Source organism: Rhinopithecus bieti, unplaced genomic scaffold, assembly GCF_001698545.2.
Source record: "Rhinopithecus bieti isolate Rb0 unplaced genomic scaffold, ASM169854v2 scaffold_7884, whole genome shotgun sequence".
In the NCBI taxonomy this organism is placed as follows: domain Eukaryota; kingdom Metazoa; phylum Chordata; class Mammalia; order Primates; family Cercopithecidae; genus Rhinopithecus; species Rhinopithecus bieti.
This window is the reverse complement of record NW_016806331.1, coordinates 1,197,312-1,218,950: the sequence shown is the minus strand read 5'-3', so window position 1 is coordinate 1,218,950 and position 21,639 is coordinate 1,197,312. Positions and strand designations below refer to the sequence as shown.

The window sequence follows — 21,639 nt, the reverse complement described above, 5'->3', positions numbered from 1 at the left end:
TCAACAACTGATAATTCTGAAATACCTTCTTTAGGATGGTTTACTTTTTTTTTTTTTTTAACGTTTTCAGGGAATGATTCTGAATGGATTTTTAGTCATTCACTTTAATTTAGTAGCCAAGCATTGATAATAAAATTTAAGATAATGTATCTTTCCGGAAAGTTGTGGGGTTGGGTGAAAAGGGATGGTGGTTTAGAGAACACTGGTGAATAACTTTTGAAAAGGTAGCGAAGAGCAGTCTTGCTGGGGGTCATGCTGGGGGTCTTGCTGGTGTCTTGCTGGAGGTCTTGCTGGGGGTCTGGCTGGGTTTAGTCTGGATGTATCCTTTGCGTTTGCATATCACATAGTATTTCTTAAATTTAGAAAGCCCCTGCAAAGGGACTTGAGAAGCACTAAGCTACATTCATGGCTCTCACTGGGAGGCCTGGGCTCCACTAAACGTGATGACACACCCAGCTGCCCGGCGAGCGCCGACATCAGTGTCCTGGGGGAGGGACATGACAGGAGCTGCCACTTGCTGGCAGGCTACCTTGGTATCCCTGGAGATCCTGTAGCCCTTGCAGCCGGCATGTAGCCCCACCTGGGGGCAGGAACAGCAGGCTGCCTCAGGCAGATGCCGAGTTCCAAAGAGTCCCCCACCAGGGCCTCCAAGAGCTGGTTTGGTCACTTCCTTTGTCATTTCACCCGGTCGTGTGCCCTTGAGTGGGTCAGGGTCATTTTTACCCTGAGCAGCATTGTTTAGTATTTACTCCCCTCAGGTCACCAGGGGAACCTTTCACGGAGCAGGGCAGAGGGTTCGTTAGATCCTTTTGCCCACAAAACCATGGAAAAATTTAAACTACCTAAACCAACAATTTGCAATATATACATATATCTCTCTCTCGATGAAAAGAATGCAGAAGGAAAAAGTGTACTTGACTAGGTCGCGTTTTAAATCAAGATACAGATGCCAATTAAAGCAAGATCATCTCCTATCAAAATGGATTCTTTTAATCAAAAAAATACAGGGTTGGTGACGGTGTGGTGAAGTGGGTGTCCTCCACTCAGCTGGCAGGGATTAGCCAGATCTTTTCAGAAAGGGGTTTTGACAGTATGCGTCAGGACTTTTCAAAGTGTTCATGCCATCTTTGTGTATAAAATCAGTGTTCAAAGAGACCTTAAAATGATGGCAACCCTAAGGACAATTATTTTTCTCACAACTCAGGCTGTCTTTGGAAATACCTGGAGGCTCCAGAACTGTGGCAGCCTTCCTCAGCACACGGGTGGCCCTGTCTCCCCTCCCACTGTGCTGTTCAGGCCAAACCCCACCTTTCTAGGGCCTGTGGCCCCAGGAACAATTGTGTGGTGGCCACTCTTGGGAAGGGCTTCCTCTCTGAAACCTGCCACACAGGACTCCTGACGTTTCCTGTGTCAACCTGATTTTCCATAGAAAATGGCCTCCAAATTACGGTTCCTGTAGTTCCATAGCACCGGCTCACGGCACCAGCCTCAACTGGAAGGGGCCCAGTTAGCGAGCCAGCTCTGGGGCCTGACCAGGGCAGAGTGACTGGGCTGGCGGGCACAGGGTGCAGTTGTCTCCATCACTTACTCAATAGCCCTCTCTCCCTCCTCTCTTCTTCCTCTTCCCCTCTGCTGTTTCTTCCTCCAATTATCTTCAGACTGGTATCTTTCAGGCCTGGGAGCACTGCCCCTCCACGCACAGTCCTTGGTTGGTGCGGACCGGGTGTCCCCTTCCATCCACAAGCTGCGGCAGCACCGCCCGCTGGGGCGAACCCAGTCGGCCCCGCTGCCCCAGAATGCCCAGGCTCTGCAGCACCTAGTCATCCAGCAGCAGCATCAGCAGTTTCTGGAGAAACACAAGCAGCAGTTCCAGCAGCAGCAACTGCACATGAACAAGGTGGGTTTGCCGGCTAAGTGCTCCCGGGCCCCAGGGTGGCTGTGTGCTGCACGCTTCAGCCTCAGTCTTCAGCACTGGCCCCTTTCTGACCTTGAGGGGGCCCAGGAGGCAGAAAGAGGGAACCGGGGAGGCACATGCCCTGGCCCACGGCACAGAGCTGGGCAGGGGCAGAAGGGATGCTGCTGGGAGCTTGGGCTCAGGAACAGATCACCTGCAGCGGGATGTGCAGGGCCAGTGCCCTCTCCCAGCAGCCCACATGAGTTCAGTTGGACCACGTCCTGCCTGTGGTGGCGCATCAGTGCCAGCGAATGGAATAGTCTACTTGGGCAACACTTTTTTCTTGGGTTTCCTAAGGCCATTTACTAAACATATCTTTAAATAAACCAGCAACCCACAGTGCCCATCTTCCAGGCCATCCAGCCCTTGCAGACTGCCTGAGTGCATAAGCAGAGTGTACAGGGCCAGGGGGCCCCAGGTGGAGTTGTACAGGTGCAGAACTCCAGCAGGAAGTTGGAAGGGACACTGTAAGAGCTGGTTCTGGGCCCGGGCCAGCCCACAGAGGTTTACGTAACCTACAGACATCTTGAAAGTCACTGAGATAAGTCCATTTTCAGGAGGAGTCAGTAGGCAAGGCTAGTGTTGCGATGCTGGTCAAGAGAAAAACTAACGTGCTGAAAATGTATTGATCAAATGCTGGCATTTGAAATAGAGCATTTTTAAGATAAGAGATGAGATGAGCTGCTGTGGACATAGTCCAGCAGTTCCTCAAAAGGTTGGACACAGCCACCACATGGCCCCACAGCTCTGCTGCCAGAGATGAAAGCACACATCTACAGGTAAACTCACTCAGGCATTCACAACAGCCTGAGTCCCTGTGTCAGGCCATTCCCGCACTGCTGTAGAGAAACACCTCAGACTGTGTGATTCATAAGAAAAGAGGTCTGATTGGCTCCTGGTTCTGCAGGCTGTAGAGGAAGCATGGTGCTGGCGTCTGTTTCTGGGGAGGCCTCAGTCGTAGCGGTAGGCAAAGGGGGAGCGGGCGCATCACTTGGCAAGAGCAGGAGCAAAGGGTGGGGAGAGGGGCCACACACTTCTAACCGACCAGACCTCACCGGAACCCACTCACCAGTGAGGACAGCACCAGCGGACGGTGTTCAACCGTTCATGCCAAATCCACCCACGTGATCCAGCCACCTCCCGCCAAGTCCCACCTCCAGTACTGGGGGCTACGATTCAGCAGGAGATGTGGGCAGGGACACAGATCCAAACCGTATCAGCTGTAATAACTATCAGTCGCGATAGCCACATTACATGGGAATAGCCCAGGTGTCCATCCTGCGATCAGCGGCCACACGCCGGCACACCGGAATGTCAGCCATAAAGCGGAATGACACTGACATGCTGCAGCACGGAAAAGCCTTGGAAGCAGGATGCGGGCACAAGAGGCCGCGTGTGCTATGAGGAAGCAGGATGCCAGGCACAAGAGGCCGTGTGTGGTATGATTTCATGCACATAAAACGTCCACAGCAGACAGACCCACAGAGACAGGATGCAGATTTGTAGGTGCCGGGCCTGGGATGCTGCGGGCAGATGGGGAGCATTGCCAGGGGAACAGCATCTCTTTTTTAGGGATGTTGAAAATATTCCAAAATTGGACTATGGTGCAACTCTGTAAATATACTAAAAACAACAAGTGATATCATTTAAAAGCGTGAATTGGATGGTATGTGAATTATATCCCAATAAAGCTGTTACAAGGAAGAAAGAGGATGAGTTGATGCGAGGGGAACGTCTGGGGTGATTTTCAGAAGGAAATGTTGAGAAACCTGTGGCAGATTTGGAGAGACGGAATCGTTTCTCTGTTTGTTGTCTCTCCTGTGAAAGTGCCCCCGTTGCTTCCCTGAATTTCAGGACCAGTCCTGGGTTGTCTGCCTGTCCAGAGGCTCAGGGTCTTCTGTGGTTTCCCTGAGGGTGAAAGATTGGGGTTAGGATTGGGGAGGAGACAGACTTTCCTAGCACAGGTAGACAGGAGTTGGAAGGTGAAGTACCAGGATCCCCAGCAAGTGCAGAGGCAAAGCTGTGGGGAGAGAGCCCTCCACCGCCAACACTGCTGCCTCTTCCAGCAGCCCTGACCTCCTGATATCATTAGCCCCTCCCGCCTGCCTCGTCCCAATTTCCTTCTCTCAAGCCCCACGGTTCCAGCCTAGAAGAATAGTCAGCTCAGCCCTGGCAGTGGTCGAAGGCTTTGATTGCGTGGTGTCCAGTCCAGTGGGGCTGACACGGGGAAGGCCTCTGGGAGATGGCAGCTGGCTGTGGCCCAAATCCATCCTAGTGTGTGAGCCATCATGGGGCTGCAGGCTCAGGATTGAGGAGACGGGCCCCTTGGGGCCTTGCTCCAGGGTGGCAGCCGCATCAGACCAGATGCCCAGCACAGGCCACAGCCTGGCCCCTGCTGCCCACTGGGCATCACAAAATAGGCTCACCACCCCCACGCTACATGCCTCTCCCCTGCTGAGCCCTCATCCCTGGACAGCAGGGAACACATCAGAAACGGGTGGGACGCCCAGCAAATCCCCTCACTGGGACGGGAAAGGCACAGGCTGTGGGCGTCCGGGCGCCTGCCAGGCATCTTTACTCCCAGGTGTCAAAATCACTTTCACATCCGTCTTCCTAATGCCAACTTAGGTTTGTTAATTTTATTATGTCATTATCTGAGTGATGGGGTAGGAGGTTTGAGGAAGACAGGAAGCACCTATTGACATGCCTTATACTCTTGAGGGATGTAGAAACCGGGTGCTCTCACTGGAGTTTGTTCTGTGATTGATTTATGGGAGTGAATGACAGTTGATTGAAACATTTAGACAGTGTTTTCCTGGGACGCCCAGGAAGACAAGGATCTTACCCAGGGCTGCCTAACACTGACGTCCCCACCCTTCCTCTTGGAGGATGATGTCCCCAGGGGCTTGTTCCCTGAGGGCATCTGCTCAGCTCTGGCAGCTGTGAGCCCTCCTGTCCCATGGCGCTGCTCCAGCCTACATTGGGGTTACAACTGAGGCCGGGTTGGTCTGCCCCTCTTTCAGCCTGTACCTTAGAGAGCAGTTGCTTTGGAAACATCACTCTGAATAAAAAAGAAACAGAGAAAGAGAGGCAGCCCGCGCCTAGCCGTGGTGTTCCCCGCAGCCATATGCAGCCACTCTAGTTTTCCCGAGGCCCGCAGCCTGCAGAGCTGCCCATTTTGCCTGAGAAAACTCCGCCAGGTGGACAGGATCAACCCCGAGCTGGCTCTGCTCTCCTCTCCCTGGCCTGTGGTCGGGATGGTGGCAGGTGATTTCCGACTGTGTCAGCTTCTATTGCCCATGCCTTGTACACAGTGGTGTTCAATAATGGTTTGCTGCATAAAGGAACTTTCTGGAGAACTCACGCCATCAGAGGGCGAGTGGAACTGGAAACTGCAGGTGAAACTGGCCCTCCTTGTTCGCTGACCATGTCCGAACCTGGCCTCAGTTATGTGTGGTTTGCGAGCAGTGGGTGATGTGTGTCCAGGTGAAGTACCTCTTTTTATTAAAAGAGGACATCGGAAGGCGTCCTCCACCCCTAGAGCAGGAAGCCTTACTGCTGAAGGTGGTTCTTCCAGTGGTTTCTGGACTCTGCACAAGAACCTGGCTCCTGCAGAGTGGAGGGCTCAGGGGTGTCTCCCTTTAACTTGACATCCTCAGTTTTGAATATGAAAACCAGGACTCATATTTTGGGTGGTCTAATTACGAACGTGTCCAATCGTTTTAAAATACTGGCAGTTGACCAGTTCGGTTTTGACCCTGAACTCCCGCCTGACTTTTTAAAAATGTAATTCCAAATATGAAGGTGCATTTGTTCTTCCTGAATTGATGAAAGGGGGCTCTCAGTGTCCCCAAGGCCTTCGGGCTGCACAGAGCTGCTTCAGGTATTTGCCTGCATCCAGCTCGCCTCCCAAAGGCAGCTCTGCAGTGCGGCCCCAGCCCACAGCCCAGCCAGTGAGACTCGGAACTGAATGTCAAAGGAGAGGGAGAGAGAGAAGCAGGCTTTGTTTGCAGCCGTGGCCCAGGGAGGTGACCCACAGGCACCTGTGTCAGTGCCGAGGCACGGGGCCTGGCCTGCATCACAGAGGGCTGTGACGTGGCGCCACTGCCAAAGTGATGTCCTCCTCATGCCCCGCCTGAGAGCCGGAGCCCGAGCCCCACGGTGTGGAGATGATCCCTCCTCCAAGCCGAGGGGCGTTCTGCAGTGGTGGACATTTCAGAGGCTTCATCCTCGTGAAAGGGAGGAAAAAGACCTGGGAATGTTGTCACTAAAGGACACTAAAGAGTTACGGCCCCTGGCAGCACATGCCATCTGCAGCCAGCGCGGAGAAGGGCCGTCCAGGAGCACTTGGAACAGTGGGGAGCTGGTGACACACAGCACGGGAGACGCGGCTGCCAAAAGCCTCCGGCGAGTAGGTTGCAGTCGCCCCAGGGGCCCTGAAACAGCCCCCCAGGAGAAGAGGCTGACCCCCGCTACCTCCACCACCATTCATCTGTGCATAAGAGAAGGACGTTTGAGATTTTCTTACAAAGTTCTTGAAGTTTTTCTTTAGGTTTGGAATTTAAAGCTGGGCATGGTGGCTCACACCTGTAATCCCAGCACTTTGGGAGGCCAAGGTGGGTGGATCGCTTTGACTCAAGAGTTCAAGACCAGCCTGGGCAACGTGGTGAAATCCCGTCTCTACAAAAATTAGCCAGGCAAGGTGGTGCGTGCTTGTAGTCCCAGCTACTCAGGAGGCTGGGGTGGGAGGATTGCCTAAGCCGGTGACAGAGGCTGCAGTGAGCCCAGATTGCATGACCGCACTCCAGCCTCAGCAACAGAGCAAGACCCTGTCTCAAAAAAAAAAAAAACAAAATTTAAAGGAAAGCATCAGAAGTCCTGGAGCTTCTCTGTCCACTGAGTCCTCCCTGGGCCACCTCCTTTAAAAAGCAAACAGGCAAACCCTTTTCCTCTATCAGCCTGGCTTCCTGGGAGTGGCCATTTGCTGCAGGAACCCCTCCCCTCCACCCTCAGCTGCCTTATCCCCCACCCCACCCTAGAGAAGGGGCCTGCCTCTGTGTCCCCCACGGGGTTGCCCCCCATCACTTTTACCCACTTTAGAATGGCTCCTGGGCTGCTAAAGAAAGGCAGACATGCCATTTCCGGTCATTGCTGGGATTGGGTAACCCCACAGGGTCCCCTCTAAGGTCCTAGCCTTCCTCCCCCACCCCTCCCCCATTTCCCTTCCGCAACCCCCCATTTCCCTCCCCCACCATCCCCCCATTTTCCTCCTCCACCCTTCCTCCTCCTCCCTTTGCCCTTTCCTGGCATGGCACCCACTCTTCTGCTGGTCCTCTGGTCTCCTTGTCTGTGTATGTCTGTGCCTATGTGTATTTGTGTATCTGTGTATCTGTCTCTTCATGTGTATATGTATCTACATGTCTGTGTGTATCTGTGCATCTGTCTGTGGCTCTGTGTGTGTGTGTGTCTGTTTCTGTGTCCCCATGTCTCTGTGTGTGTGTCTGTGTGTGTCTGTGTGTGCCTCTGCATGTATGTGTACCTGTGTGTGTATGTATCTGTATGTGAGCCTCTGCAACCTCCCTGCCTCCCGACACCCTAGCACTGGTCCCCTGAGGCCTCATCCCTGTTTCTTTGACTCCCCAGCTCTGCGTAGCACCTCTGTGCTCCCAGTTTTGACTTTGTTCCACCTTCTTACTGCTCCAGTCCTGATCTGTCTCCCAAATCACAGACTTGAATCTGCACTTTCTTGCTGGATTTCTCAGGGCCCCACCGGATGATGGGATTCAGCCTCTCTGGGCTGCCCTCTACCCACCTCCCCTCCCGGGACCAGCGCGTCCTCTGTGGTGACCCTTCTGCGGTGCTTGGCCAGGAGTCCTGGTGCCTCCTGCTCACTCTCCTGTCCATGGGTGTCCCCACTGCCGCTGGACCCAGCCTCTGTGCCAGTCTCTGCCCAGCCCTGCTGCCCCTGTGCAGTCGCTTCTCTGCAGGCATTCCCCTGCCCTCGTGCTGACTCATTAGCACCTTCCTGTGTCGCAGACAGGACCATGCACCCCTCGGAGAGACCCGCAGCCTCTCCTGCCCGTCCACTGATGAGCAAAGCCCACATCGTGAGGAGCCCTCTGAGGCCCGGAACACCTCCTCAGCCCTGAGCTCCCATCCCCACGTCCTCGGCCCTGAGCTCCAGTCCCCAGGTCCTCGGCCCTGAGCTCCCATCCCCATGCCCTCAGCCCTGAGCTCTGGTTCCCACGTCCCTCAGCCCTGAGCTCCCATCCCTGCACCCTCAGCCCTGAACTCCAGTTTCCACGTCCTCAGCCCTGAGCTCCCATCCCCATGCCCTCAGCCCTGAGCTCTGGTTCCCACGTCCTCAGCCCTGAGCTCCCATCCCCGCGCCCTCAGCCCTGCTCAGTCCTGAGCTCCGGTCCCCGCACCCTCAGCCCTGAGCTCCAGTCCCCATGTCCTCGGCCTGTGGTCTGAGGCCCTGTCTTATCCTTAGACTGTTGCTTTTCCTTCCATACCTGCAGCCTCCAGGACATTCTTGCTTTCTGAAGGCCCGTCCTGGCTACTACTCTCCATCCTCCCTAATCCCTCCTGCTCTTCATCCAGGGCATTTTCCTCAGTGCTCTGTGCCACCTTCTTAGGGAATTGTTCTACTTTCAGATTCTTTGTTCTTTGCTGTCCCTCCAGTGCATGGAGTAATAAGGGCCCCACTCTCAAGAAACCTCCCATACACCACTCAGTCAGTTACATCCTGTTACCCATCAGACTGCGCCGGGCCCTGGGGGAGCTGCGGAACTGAGCGCATGGGTCACCTCTTGATGAGTGTCCTGAAAGCCAAGACTTGGATGCCATCTTCGAGGTCCCCTGTGAAACGGCACAGCTTCACCCAGCACACCTGGTGCCCCTGCTCACAATGACTGCGGTCCCACCAGGCTCCCTGTTCGCCCTGCCCCCACAGGGCCTCTCAGGCTCTCAGTGTGCAGGAAGAAGATGGGATTGAGAAATCACAAGCAATCCCAGACCTCAAAATCATCAAGTGAAACGAGTGTTGAAGCACAGGCTTTTTTTGCAAACCACTGAGAAACCTGTCAGAGCAAATGGGGACAATGTTGGCAGATTCCTTACTTGAACTTGTTTCTCCCCAGCTTTATGAAGCTGACTGAAAACAATGGCCTGTATTTACAGCATACAGCGTGATTTGACTCTTGTATGCGTTGTGAAATGATTGCCACACGGGACCTCATTCACGCCCCCGTGCCCTCACGGGGCTCTCATTGTGTCTGTGGTGAGGTCCGTGAGTATCAGGGCCACCAAGCTGGGCATCAGGCCCTGGAACTTATTCCTCTCCCAACGGCACCCACACCCGTGGACAGCACATTCCTATTCCCGACGCGCGGCCACCCACCGTTCCACGCTCGTCCCTGCGGGTTTGGCTTTCTGAAACTGAGTTCCTGACGTGCCACGCCGCCCACCAGTTCCCGCACTGCCGATGGCCGGCCCTCCCTGACACCGCACTGCCTGCACCCTGGCTGTACCTGGCTCCCTTTCCCTGTGCCAGGTTGAAACCTCTTCTGAAGACAAGCTGCCTTCGATTTAGAGATAAACAATGGATCCGTGTTTTCTTCACTTGGCTCTTACTGCCGTACTTTGAACTGCTCTTATAAAGAAAGTTAAGGGATAATCACATAAAACAAACCCACCACCCAATCTAAAGGCTCTGATGTTCCACAGTGAGGCACAGCAGGGGCTGTGGAGGCTGAAAACTCACCATGTTGTGTGTATGTGTCTGCGTCTCAGCCCTGCTGTGTGGGGACCGGTGTCGTCTGATACAGCTGACCCCTGGAAGCAAGCAGACACTGAGTGCCCACCGATCCGTCCCCCGTAGTTCAGGCAGCCGGAGAGGCCGCCTCGCGTGAGTGTGGGGCAGCATGCGGTGTTCTGAGGGTGTTTAAATACAAGGGCTCGGGGGATTTCAGGTGTCAGGCTTCCTTGCACAGCTCAGTTTCCTTCTGGAAACAGTCAGATGTGGTGCTAAGATCCATCCTCCATGCGCTGCAGCTCCTCTCTCTGCCGGGAACTCGGCTTGTCCCACCATCCCTCAAATCTGTCCTTCAGCCCATTCCCCGCGGGGACAGGTGAATTGCGCATCCGGAGAGACCCCTCAATTTGGGGCTTTGGGATTGTGGGACGTTCTTCACAGTCTGCAAAGGAACGCAGCTCAGTCAGTGCCTTCTTCTGAGAAACTGCGCCCTTCCTAGTCTAACTCCAGACCCCCACCTCCTCTCCTGAGCCTTTTTTGCCAATTCCCACATCCCTGTCTGCCCTCTTGCTCTCAACTCCAGCCTTTGCTCTGCTCACATTCATCCCTCTTCTGGCTCCCAGATGTGACGGGGCAGCTCCATTGACCAAAATCAAGGAGTTGTCCACCCTCTCTTCCCTCTCCATATGCAGTCTGTCCCTGGGCCTAGAGCTGCTTCCTTTTTGGTGTCATGGAAACCTGTCCTTTCTCCCATGCCTTAGCCAGACGGGGAACCGGCCTCACCCTTTCAACCTCTGGCCGGCCTGCCTGCCGCAGGGCATACGTCTAGAACATGCACCTGCTTGTCTTCAGCCCAGAGTGCCCTTCCCACAGCCCCACCTCGTCTCCGGCACCCTGCGTCCCTGTTCTCTGGCCTTCCACGCTGCAGCCCTGCTGACTCCTCACAGCTCCCAGAGAGCACTGAAGTCAGCCTTACACCCCATTCCACTTTGCCCCACTCACTACCTGGATTCGCCCCGTCCTTTCAGTGAATGTGCAATGAGTAATGCCTGTGCCACATGGATGAGTCAGAAGTGGTCCCTACCCTCCTGGGAACTGCAGACTGCAGGAAAGATGGATACATGAATGGCAACCACAGGAAAGCCAGAGGACTGCGGGGGGCTAGAGGAGGGCACATTGCACTATCAGGAAGATCAGCTGACCCTTCCTGGAAAAGGTGGCATGCACAGGAGGCCCACAGAGCTTCTCGCAGTGGCCGGAGGCTGAGGAAGGAAGGGAGGCAGCGGGCTGGAGGCGAGTGTGGCACAAGGGACGCAGAGCCGGCAGTGCGGTGGGGAGCAGGGTGGCAGGGAGAGAGAGAGGAAAGCTGCAGGGGCAACATGGTCAGATGATGGAAGCGCTCTTCAGCAGAGGCAGGATGGCGGAAGAGCACTTGGGTGACGTTCAGCAGGGGAGTGACCAGGTCCACTGGCCCGAGTGAAAGCACACCCTCACCGCTACATGAAGAAGATTGCAGAGAGTTGATGCTGGAGGTGGGGGCCTCCCGGGGGCCATGCTGTCATCCAGGCAGGAGAGGCCAGGTGGGACCAAAGCAGGAAAGGCAGGAGGTCGAGGCTAGAGAGAAGCAGCACCGCCCAGAGGCATTTCTCATGAGCAGTGCACAGGCAGTGCTTGGCGGATGGAAGTGGGAGTTCAGGGTGTGACCGAACAGCTGGCCCGAGAGAGGTTCCAATAGCCAAGAATGGGTCCTAGAGGAGGGAGAGGCTTGGAAGAAGCTCTCTGCGTTCGGCATTGGGCCTGCTGTGCTGGCCTGTGAGGTCCGACAGGAAAAGAGGTCAGGGAGCATCTAGGGAGTCCCACAGGAGGGAGGATGCTGCGGTTCTTGGGGCCCCATAGCGGGGCAGGTCATGCAGGACCTGTGGAATCCTGTAAGAAGGGAGGTCATGGTGTCCCTGAGATCCTGCAGAAGGGGAGGCCATGGCATCCCTGGGATTCAGCAGGAGGGGAGCTCATGGCACATCATTGGGATCCCACAGGAAGGAAGGTCATGGAGCGTCCATGGTATCCCAGGAGGGAGGCCTTGGCATCGCTAAGATTCAGCAGGAGAGGAGGCCATGGCATCCCGGGGATTCAGCAGAAGAGTAGGTCATGGCACATCAATGGGATCCCATAAGAAGAGAGGTCATGGAGCGTCCGTGGTGTCCCAGGAGGGAGGCCATGACATCCCTAGGATTCAGCAGAAAGGGAGGTCCTGGAGTGTTCCCAGGATCTGGCAGGAGGGAGGTCGTGGCACATCGTTGGGATCCTGCAGGAGGGGAGGCCGTGGCGTGTCAGTGGGCTCGGGCAGTGAGCATTGTGGACGTGGATGTCTTCCGCTGGGTGGTTGGTGGCTGTTTCTCTCAGCAGTTGTGGCTGTGAGGTCAGCATTGGCCTCTCCCCTTCACACCCAAGCTCCCCTCTGCAGACTCGGTTGACACCTGCAGCTTCTTTTCTGTTTCTCGGTGCCTGACGCAGAAGAGGTGCTTAGTAAACCCCAAATGTTAGTCAGCCTCCTTCCCTGGGCCAGGTCACCTTGACCCCGGTCTGGGGTCCTGATGGGCATTATTTTCTCAGCACCGTGGATAGCGCCCAAGTGCCTGTTGTGTGGGAAGATGAAGGTGCCTGCTGACCTGTGGCAGGGCAATAAGGTGCCTTGAGTCCCTGATTGTCTGCCCCAGAGCGGGGTGGTTTGCAGCATCCCTTCTCCTGTCTGATGAGCTCAGAGGCCCCGGCTTTCTGTGCTTCATGTATTTCCTGTGCCTTGCAGATCATCCCGAAACCAAGCGAGCCGGCCCGGCAGCCAGAGAGTCACCCAGAGGAGACGGAGGAGGAGCTCCGTGAGCACCAGGCTCTGCTGGACGAGCCCTACCTGGACCGGCTGCCGGCGCAGAAGGAGGCGCACGCACCGGCTGGCGTGCAGGTGAAGCAGGAGCCCATTGAGAGCGATGACGAAGAGGCGGAGCCCCCGCGGGAGGTGGACCCAGGCCAGCGCCAGCCCAGTGAGCAGGAGCTGCTCTTCAGACAGGTGACTGCAGGCAGGGAGGGCACCAGCAGGCTGGCACGCACAGCCACCCTCAGTTCCCGGGCGGCATCTTCTGTGTGGTGATCACGGGAGCTGCAGGGCATCCTTGCGCTGTCGCTGTCCCGTGTCTCACCCGTCTTGTCCTGGCCAGTGAGGGAGGTTGATATGGCTTCTGTTTTGTCCCAGCTGTTCCTAGGGATTCGAGATGTTTGCCCACTGCGGGTGGTTATGTAACTGCTTTCCAGCCATGCACAGGCCCCAGAGAATGGGTTTCCTTCCTGTTTGTAGGCTGTAAATGATCACAGAATCCACGTGTTAGTGAGATACAGCATGCTTTTTAAAGAATTGAAGGAAATAGAGGTATTAATTGATCAAAAGACAGGCAGGGTCTGATCAGAAGTCAAGACCTTTTGTGGCCCAGTGGTGCTAATGAGCAGTCCTGCAGATCCAGACAAGACGGGTACGATTGTGTTACCCAGAGCCAGTAAGGCTTCAGGGCACTGACACCCAGTAACCAAATGCACAGGAGACTGATGAAGAAGGCCAGTGAATGATTGGTTAATTTCCAGTGAAACATAAAACTTCTGAGTCAACAGAAATACCTAAGGCATTTGGGCAGCCAGCTGGAGCCCCGTATCTGCAGCCAGAGTGTCCTCAGAAAGGTGGCTTCCTCCCTATAGGCAGGAAGCGAGCCTGAGGAACCACAGCTGTAGGATTTGATTCTATCCTCCAGCAGCAGAGCTGCTGCCTCGGCTGCAGGAGCCACTGGATCATTCCCTCCCTTCTCTCTGGACTCCATGCTGGCTGTGCCACTGAGTACCTCCCCAGCTTCCTGACTGCCAGCTGTGTGGTCAGACGCTGCATCTCTACCCCCAGCAGCACCTTGGAAGCCAGGAGCAGGACGCCCTGCAGTAAACTGTTCCCTTTAATTCTCAGCTGCAGATCTTGGCACCGCATGAATCAGTGTGGGGCCTTGTACCTGGAGCACCTAGACCCAAGCCTGCCGCACGGGGGATCAGGTCTCGGTGGTCTCCAGAGGCTTCTGGGCCGGGAGTCCTTCTCCACCAAGCTTCCCCCGGCGGCTGGCATTGGGTGCTATTTCTCCTTTTTGTTCAGAGGGCGGCCTCTCTCTAATTTCTGGGCCTTCTTAATTAGCACCCCGGGTACTAAACACTACACAACCCAGCAGCCTGGCAAAGACAGAGAGAGAAAGCCCCAGGCCTCCCTGGCGCACACACGGTGCTTTGTGGCAAACACTCGTCCACAGGTCCTGTCTGACAGGCCTGGGGTGGGGGCCTCTTCCTGTGGTCGGGCCTTGAAAGTTGATGAAGGTCTGAAATTCAGTGTGTGCTATTATTATGCGGAGAAGAAGTGGGAAACTATTTACGTTAATAATTTTTAGGACTAGTTTCTCATAGATCAGCGTTTACTTTGAAAAAAGAGGCTTGTTATATTCCAAGCATGAGACGATGATTAGAAACAATTTCTGTTCTCTCCGGAGAGTAATAGGCAGATCTCCTTATCAGGGAAACTTGGTAGTACATGGAGCAATTTGCCAAGGTAAACCTAAGGCAGGGCACCTTCCAGCCAGTGTCCAGGAGGATTGCTTATTAACCGCTTAACTGTGTGGGGCCCACAGCAATCCCAGCTGAATTTGGTTAGCCACAGACTGGGGGCCTGTGGATGCTGGCTCCTACTCCAGCCTCTGCTCCAGCTTATCCCCCTGTCTTGGGGCTCCACTCTTCTCTGCTCCCTCCTGGCTCTGATTCCTCTTTTTTTCTTTTTTTGAGACATAGTCTCACTCTGTTGCCCAGGCTAGAGTGCAGTGGTGCCATCTCAGCTCACTGCAGCCTCCACCTCCTGGGTTCAAGCAATTCTTCCCCATCAGCCTCCCAAGTAGCTGGGACTACGGGCACCTGCCATCATGCCTGGCTAATTTTTTTTTTTTTTTTTTTTTTTTGGTAAAGACAAGGTTTCACCATTTTGGCCAGGCTGGTCTCGAACTCCTTACCTCAGGTGATCTACCCGCCTCGGCATCCCAAAGTGCTGGGATTACAGGCGTGAGCCACCCGGCCTGATTCCTAAAGACAGGACAGATCAGAGCCTGGCCAGGCAGCTCTGGCTTCCCCCAGTGCTGGCGGCACAGGGCTGGGCTCCGCCTCATACAGGAGCTGAGATGTAGGTACCTGGTTTTCCAAGTTCACAGGATTTGTTCATCAAAACTAAGACAGGATTGGCGCAGAGCTCCCAGCAAGGAGGCGCCCGGCTTTCTTTGTGCCTCGGCCTGGGCGGCAGGTCATTGTGCTCTCCCTCAGCTGCTGTCTGGGGAGAGGCTGGGCAGCTGTGGCCTCATCTCTGCCCTGCTCCCTCCACTCCACTTTGCCTCATATGGGGGTGTGTACCTCAGCCTGTTCCCAGAATCCCTTGGGGTGTCCCAGGCCCCTGACTGAGTAGCCACCCCTACACAGAGCCCAGCCCAGCCCCATCTCATCAGAGAGGCACATCCCCACCAGCAGGCCTGCTCCAGGCTCCCAAGGGTCCTGGGTGCCTGGAAGCTGATGGACTGTTTCTGCTTTTAGCCTGCATGAGAATGTGTGGAATGTGAAACCAGGGAGGGGAGCGGCTGCAAATGAAGCCGAGCTAGCACTTCCAAGTCTGAGAGTCGGGGGTGCTTTCTCGCCCAAGTTTGGTGTGCAGATTCAGTACTGTCGGTCAAAACTAAGACCCACAAACCCAACAAGGGGGCGAGGCTTCCTGTCCACTCACTGTATGTGTGTGGTGTGGCAGAGTGGGCGCTCTGGTCCCCGTGTGTGGCGTGGCAGAGTGGGCGCTCTGGTCCCCGTGTGTGGTGTGGCAGAGTGGGCGCTCTGGTCCCCACATCTGCATGGCCTTCGTGTATCTCCCAGTGAAACCAGTGAGGGCCAAGCTGCCACCCCAGCAAGAGCCTTTCTCCACACCTGCCAGGCCCCACTCCCCTGCACCTGGTCCAGGCTGCTCCTGGCTCAGTACCTCCTCAGAGAAGCCCTCCTTGATACCCCATACTGGCCAGGCCTCCCTGGGACCCCCTGACTCAGCGTGTTATCCTGTTGATGAAGCCCATGGCAGGATCCCGTGTGGACAACCTGCCTTCCCTAGAAAGAGCCACATCCTGGGAGACAGAGCCCGTGCTGGCCTCATTCTCAGCTCTGGGCCCACTCGGGCTTCAGGGCACTCACAGGGAAGGCCTCTCCGCGCACCTGGCCTCCCAGCATCCTTGTAGCCTGTGTATGGCCTGTGCATGGACGGGAGACTTGCAAGAGAAGGCAGCCCCTAGCCCTGCAGCCCAGGGATGGGAGATGCCTGCAGCCGCCAACATGGCCATTTCTTCCCCGCAGCAAGCCCTCCTGCTGGAGCAGCAGCGGATCCACCAGCTGAGGAACTACCAGGCGTCCATGGAGGCTGCCGGCATCCCCGTGTCCTTCGGCAGCCACAGGCCTCTGTCCCGGGCGCAGTCCTCACCGGCATCTGCCACCTTTCCCGTGTCTGTGCAGGAGCCCCCCACCAAGCCAAGGTTCACGACAGGTAACAGATGGCCTTTGTGCAGCCTGAGGATGTGACGCAGGCCACAGTGGGCACAGACCGGGGCGGGGAGTACTCCGGGCCCAGCTCTGCAGAGGCTGAGGGGCTGGGCGGGCACGAGGGCAGGAACCACACAGGCCTCTTATGGAGGCCCTCTCCCCGCCCCACACCCCACACCCTCAGTTCTCTTATTCTGGGGGCCTGTCATGGGCTCACTTGCCCACCTTTCCTGTCCCAGAGACCCATGGTCTCCTCCAAGAACAGTCCATAGCCCATGCCCGTGGGGCCACGAGAGCCTACAGCTTCTGGTCCGGCTTAGGAATCACGAGCCCACACTTCTCCACTTACTCCTTCACACTTCGCCCACGTCCACAACGTTGACTCTGAGGCTCCAGTGGCAGGACTTGTGAATGGCTGGTGGGGGGTCATGATTACACGAGAGTAGAGCCCGGGACCCCTGGGACATGCTGCGGGAGCCACACATCTTCTGTCTGTGCCAACCCTCATCCCATCCTCACCCCGGGGAGGCGACCTGCCAGCAGGGGTCCTTGGTTTTCCCTGCACGGTACCTCACCAGAAGTCAGGAAGCAAGCGAGGAGTCCACCACGGCTGAGGAGGCAGGCGGGGCTGGGCCCTGGACTCGTCTGCCTGGAGCTGCCCGGAGCCAGGGAGGAGACTGCTGTCCTGGGCCACCCCACCGTCCAGCCACCCCTGCAGGGGAGAGGCGGGAAGGAGGGCTGGCTTCTGGCAGGGCTTGCCTCTGAGACAAGCACGGAGGCAGGAGAGCTCTTCATATTGTTTTGATCTAATATTTCTTGTTAATGACACACTAAGAAAAAGTTTTTAAATACATCATGGCTTCATTCTTCAGAGAATTCTCATCACATGGCTTAGTGTTCTGCAGTCTGCAGAGTTCTCGCTCTCAGGTCTTAGAAGGATGCTATTCATATTCAGAGAAAAATTTCCATAGGAGTAATCCAGCAAGTAAAATGCTGCTTCTCAGAAAGAAAAGCAGAAAGAAAACTGTGGAAGGTCACAGAAGCAGCCAGATGACCCACTCCACAAGTCCTCGGCAGGCGACTGCAATAAGTGTGTTCTTGAAAGAATGCAGCTCAGACAAGGGGGACCCCAGTCACCGCCACCAAGGCGGGAATTTGCCCACTAAGCTGTCCCACCATGACTGGCCCCAGGAGAAGTCCAGGGAGTCCTACTCGTTGTTGTCCTTTCTTAGTTTGTCTTTATTACTTTTTAAACAAATTTATAAAATAGTACGTGTTCATTGTAAAGAAACAAACATGATAGAAACCCACAGGAAATACCGTTTGCCCGTAATCCCACTCCCCAGTGGTGGCAGGTTGTTAGTATTTGGTTTAAATCTTCCAGATCTATTTCTGTGCATAACCAGATGGACAGATAGACACAAACATAATTTGTTTCACAGAGACGGGACTCTGTTGTGTCTGATGCTTTCTGTTAGTACCTCACACTCTCAGCCATCTTCCTGTGTCCGTGCACAGCAACGCAGCACGTTCCTTTAGCCACGTGGTCTCCTGGCTGGCTCTGCCACCCTCAGCTGTGTGGGTTTTGCCGCTTCTCCATCTCTCTGGGCTCCAGCTTTTCTGTCTGTAAAGGCAGTAAAGCGGGTGTCTGCCTCATAGGTTCCAGCCATGTGCTTAGTAAATATTAGCACATGTGACCTTATCATGATGATTCCACTGAAGGGGTAGTCCCCATTCCTCGTATCCATAAACAACTGGTTGTTTCTGCGCACACACTTGTGTATTTCGTGGCGCAGTGTCCGTCATTGCCTATGTGTCTATGTTGCCATTACAAACTCCCCGAGCACAACCATGCCCGCACACGGTGTACTGATCGTGAGTCCTAGATTCGTTGACTCCTGTAAGCCTGCACCTACCCTGTTGCTTTTTTTTTTTTTTTACCAGAAGTCCCATCCCCCAGCACTGTTTTGCAAGTACCCCCAGAATTCCTCAAGTGCAGGAGACTAACTCCTGTTAAGTCTGACTCACAAGAGGCTGAGCCAGGAAGTATGGGAACTAATATGCACCAAGAGTATCCTGTAGCTGGACTCTGCAAACACTGGACCACCTTGAATCTCAGCTCCGCTTGGCTGGGGATGCTGCCTCTGTTCCCAGTAACGGGAACATATGTGGGGAGGACTGCATCCTGGGCCAGCACACTGAAGTGCTAGAGCGGGTCTGTCTGGGCAGCTTGCCCAGGCTCTTCACCATGTGCCCCACCCTTATCCACCTGGGTGAACCCACATTAGCATAGGTGCCCCTGGGTAGTGACCTGCCTGCTGAAGGCATCCATTCACCTAGCCTGGCCTTCCCTTTGTTAAGTCCTGGAAGACCAGGTGTGTGAGGCACAGACATGTCCCAGCAGGGCCTCAGGGCAGCCCTCCTGCCAGATGTCACTAGGCCTTGTGAAAAGGGGCCGTGGCAGAGCTGTGCCCCGGAGAGCCACCTGGCCTTCCCTCCCATTTCTAGCCTCTGCAGACAGGTCAGGTACTCTCCCCTTCACAGCAGTCCCACGTGTACTGAGACAGGGTGGCATCCAACACAGGTTCAGGCACGTCGCCTTTCCTACTGCAGAGCCCCAGGCTGCCGGCCCACTTGGTTCTGGGGCTCCCACCAGGAGCCTCTTCTGTGGCTGCTGCACCCTGGGGGCCCGTCTGTGCTGAGCTCAGTGCTGTGGTGAGCACATGGCTGGCCTCTGTTCACAGTCAGAGGTTAAGTAGACCTGTGTACACAGGTTTTGCGTGTGTTTTCTAGCACACGTGTTCCAGTCACTCTGGAAGTTTCTAAAAGCAGGACCTGAATCTGGTGTTTCTTTGGAATCTCAAGTACCTTGGACAGTTCTCTGCCCAGCAGAACTGGAGTGAGAGGTTGGTCTAGGACCAGGTAGACTTTGAGGGTAGGGGGCTAGAGTCGCTTCCTTCTAGAAGTCAGCACCATCCTCCCCAGCATGAGTCCCACATAGAGCTCACCCCTGCAAGGTCCAGCCGCCCAGCGCAGGCCTTCTCATCACTGTTCTCCCCTCAACCTGCTGCAGCAGGGCAGCTGCGTGCGTCCCTGCCCGGGTCCTGGGGCGCTACTGTGAGCATGAGTGACAGGGAGGCCTTCCTGCCTGCCTGGCCTCTGCATTCGTCCACTAGGCCTGGCCAGTCAAGGGGTCTTGGCGAACATGGTATTTTTCTAAAGGACCATCCCAGCCTCCGTCTCCTTCCAGGGAAGTGTGGTCCTGCCACCGCCCAGGGAAGCCTGCCAGTGGGTGGCTGGCTTGCCCCTGGATGTGTGCTGATCTTGGCCCCTCTGCCCCGCCCCAGGCCTCGTGTATGACACGCTGATGCTGAAGCACCAGTGCACCTGCGGGAGCAGCAGCAGCCACCCCGAGCACGCCGGGAGGATCCAGAGCATCTGGTCCCGCCTGCAGGAGACAGGCCTCCGGGGCAAATGCGAGGTAACGCCGGCCGGGGCAGCTGGGCAGCTGTGGCTTTGGACACCACTAGAGGGGACCCTCATGGGCCTGCTTGATTCAGGGCATTGGCTTTGCAGGTGGTTCTTTGGGCTTACAGACCCAGGGGAAGGGCCATGAGCATCTTCACTCTCTGCCTCTTGCGCGGGCAGCCATCTGCTGAGAAGCCTGGGGCTGTCTCCGTGGAGTCCCGGGCAGGAGGCTGCTGCCTCTGTCTGTGCCCCCACCTCTCACCCAGCAGGCTCCTCCCCAGGCCCAGGGCTGCCGCTCCCTGCCTCCGGGTCACTTCCCCAAGGAAGCCAGTTCCCACCACGCTCCCCCTGGGTGGCCAGGAAGGAGCCATGGGGAGATCCGATTATATCTCAGATCAAGCCTGTTGGCTTTTTGTTAAAGTAATTTTCTCTTTTTTTAAGATTTTGAAAGCTTCTTTGAGAACATAGGGAGACCTCAGGCCCTTGGGCCCCTCCTCAGAGTTAAGGTGCTGGCGAGGCAGTGGGTCGTGAAGGGAATGGAGCTGCAGGCTGGGCCCTGGCCTGGTTTGAATTCAGCTCCCTTACACAGCTGAGTCACATGAGGAGGCTTCAGGGACGCTGCAGCTCTGGCTGGGCCTCAGTTTCCCTGGCCACCAGGCGATGGCAGCAGCCTCACTTGTTCTCATACAAGCAGGGCCTACCCCCGCCTCCTGATTGATAGGAACCAGAGCCCTGCCCCGAACCTGGCTGCAGTGGACTCCCAGGCCCAAGGAGGCGGGAAGGATCAGCCAATTAATGCTGGAGGACAGGACGGTGAGGCTGTCCCAGCTGGTGCGCTTTACCCTGGAGGCAGCTGTCACAGGGGATCTCCAGCTCTTCGACGGGGAGGAGGGTGTGGTCAGGCCCTGCTGATAGTGCAGGCAGGAAGAGAAGGGACTCCCGTCTGGGAACTGGTGACCTTGGACAAATTTCCATTTCTTTGTCTGTAGAGAGGGGCTGGCAACACTGTGCAGGATCACACAAGGCGCCACCCATGCCAGGACCCACCAGTAGGGACCTGCTGTGTCCCCTCCCCACACCAGGATTCCCACCACCCTACAATAGCTCACAGGGTGGACAGGAACCTCCACACCCACCCCTCCAACAGCCCTGGGCACCCAACAGCCCAGGGCCCGAGTGGCCGTGGCAGAGATGAGTGAGCACATACAGCTGGCATGGCGTGGCCTTTCTACGTGGGCATGGAGAGCCTCCAGTCTCCTGGCTTAGTTTCTGCAGGATTCCGCTCTGCAGGTTCACCTGCCCCTCCTTTAGAAGCTGGGATATCTGGGAACTTAAGCCAATCTGTGCTTCATCTTACCCCCGTTTCCTTTACCAGTTTTATTGGTGATACATAATTCTCAGGGGAATTCTCCAAAAGTCAGGCCCAGGACCCTCTCCTGCAGTGCCTTCAGGGAGGAGGGAGTCGGGGAGGAGCCACTGTAGAGGCTCTTGGCACCTGCTTCAGGGATCCGGTCGGGATGGCTGTGCCACTGGAGGGCAGCATTGCCCAGCGGACACTGGCTTCGGGAAACTCCTCCTTCCCCACGTCCGTTCCCTCCACAGGACCAGACAGTTGTCCTGCTGCCCCTTCCGGGGACTGCCCAAGGCCTCCTGAGGCTTCCAGAGCTCCATGATCTGCTTCCCTGTCCCTCCCCTACGTGTGCCCCCCCCCCCTCGGGGGGGTCCCCTGAGGCCAGGGGATTGGGAGAGGGTCTCTCAGCCAGAAAAGCAAAGCAAATGCAAGCAAGGGAGGAGTGAGAAAGCAAAGACTCTGGAAGAAACAGCCCACTCCTCTGCCCGCCGT

The 21,639-nt window shown here is 56.0% G+C and overlaps 1 protein-coding gene across 11 annotated transcripts in view; it reads left to right on the top strand.

Moving 5' to 3' along the window:
• The window catches only part of HDAC4 (histone deacetylase 4), a 356,361-nt gene that overhangs the window by 278,650 nt on the left and 56,072 nt on the right, over positions 1 to 21,639 (top strand). For 9 of the 11 annotated variants that reach the window (XM_017875572.1, XM_017875567.1, XM_017875568.1 and 6 more), the window contains 4 exons: positions 1,659 to 1,897; positions 12,517 to 12,774; positions 16,146 to 16,332; positions 19,676 to 19,809. In XM_017875572.1, the coding sequence (XP_017731061.1) occupies positions 1,659 to 1,897; positions 12,517 to 12,774; positions 16,146 to 16,332; positions 19,676 to 19,809 (818 nt within the window). The remainder of the gene's footprint in view (positions 1 to 1,658; positions 1,898 to 12,516; positions 12,775 to 16,145; positions 16,333 to 19,675; positions 19,810 to 21,639) is intronic. The other 2 variants (XM_017875573.1, XM_017875571.1) reach the window with 1 other exon arrangement.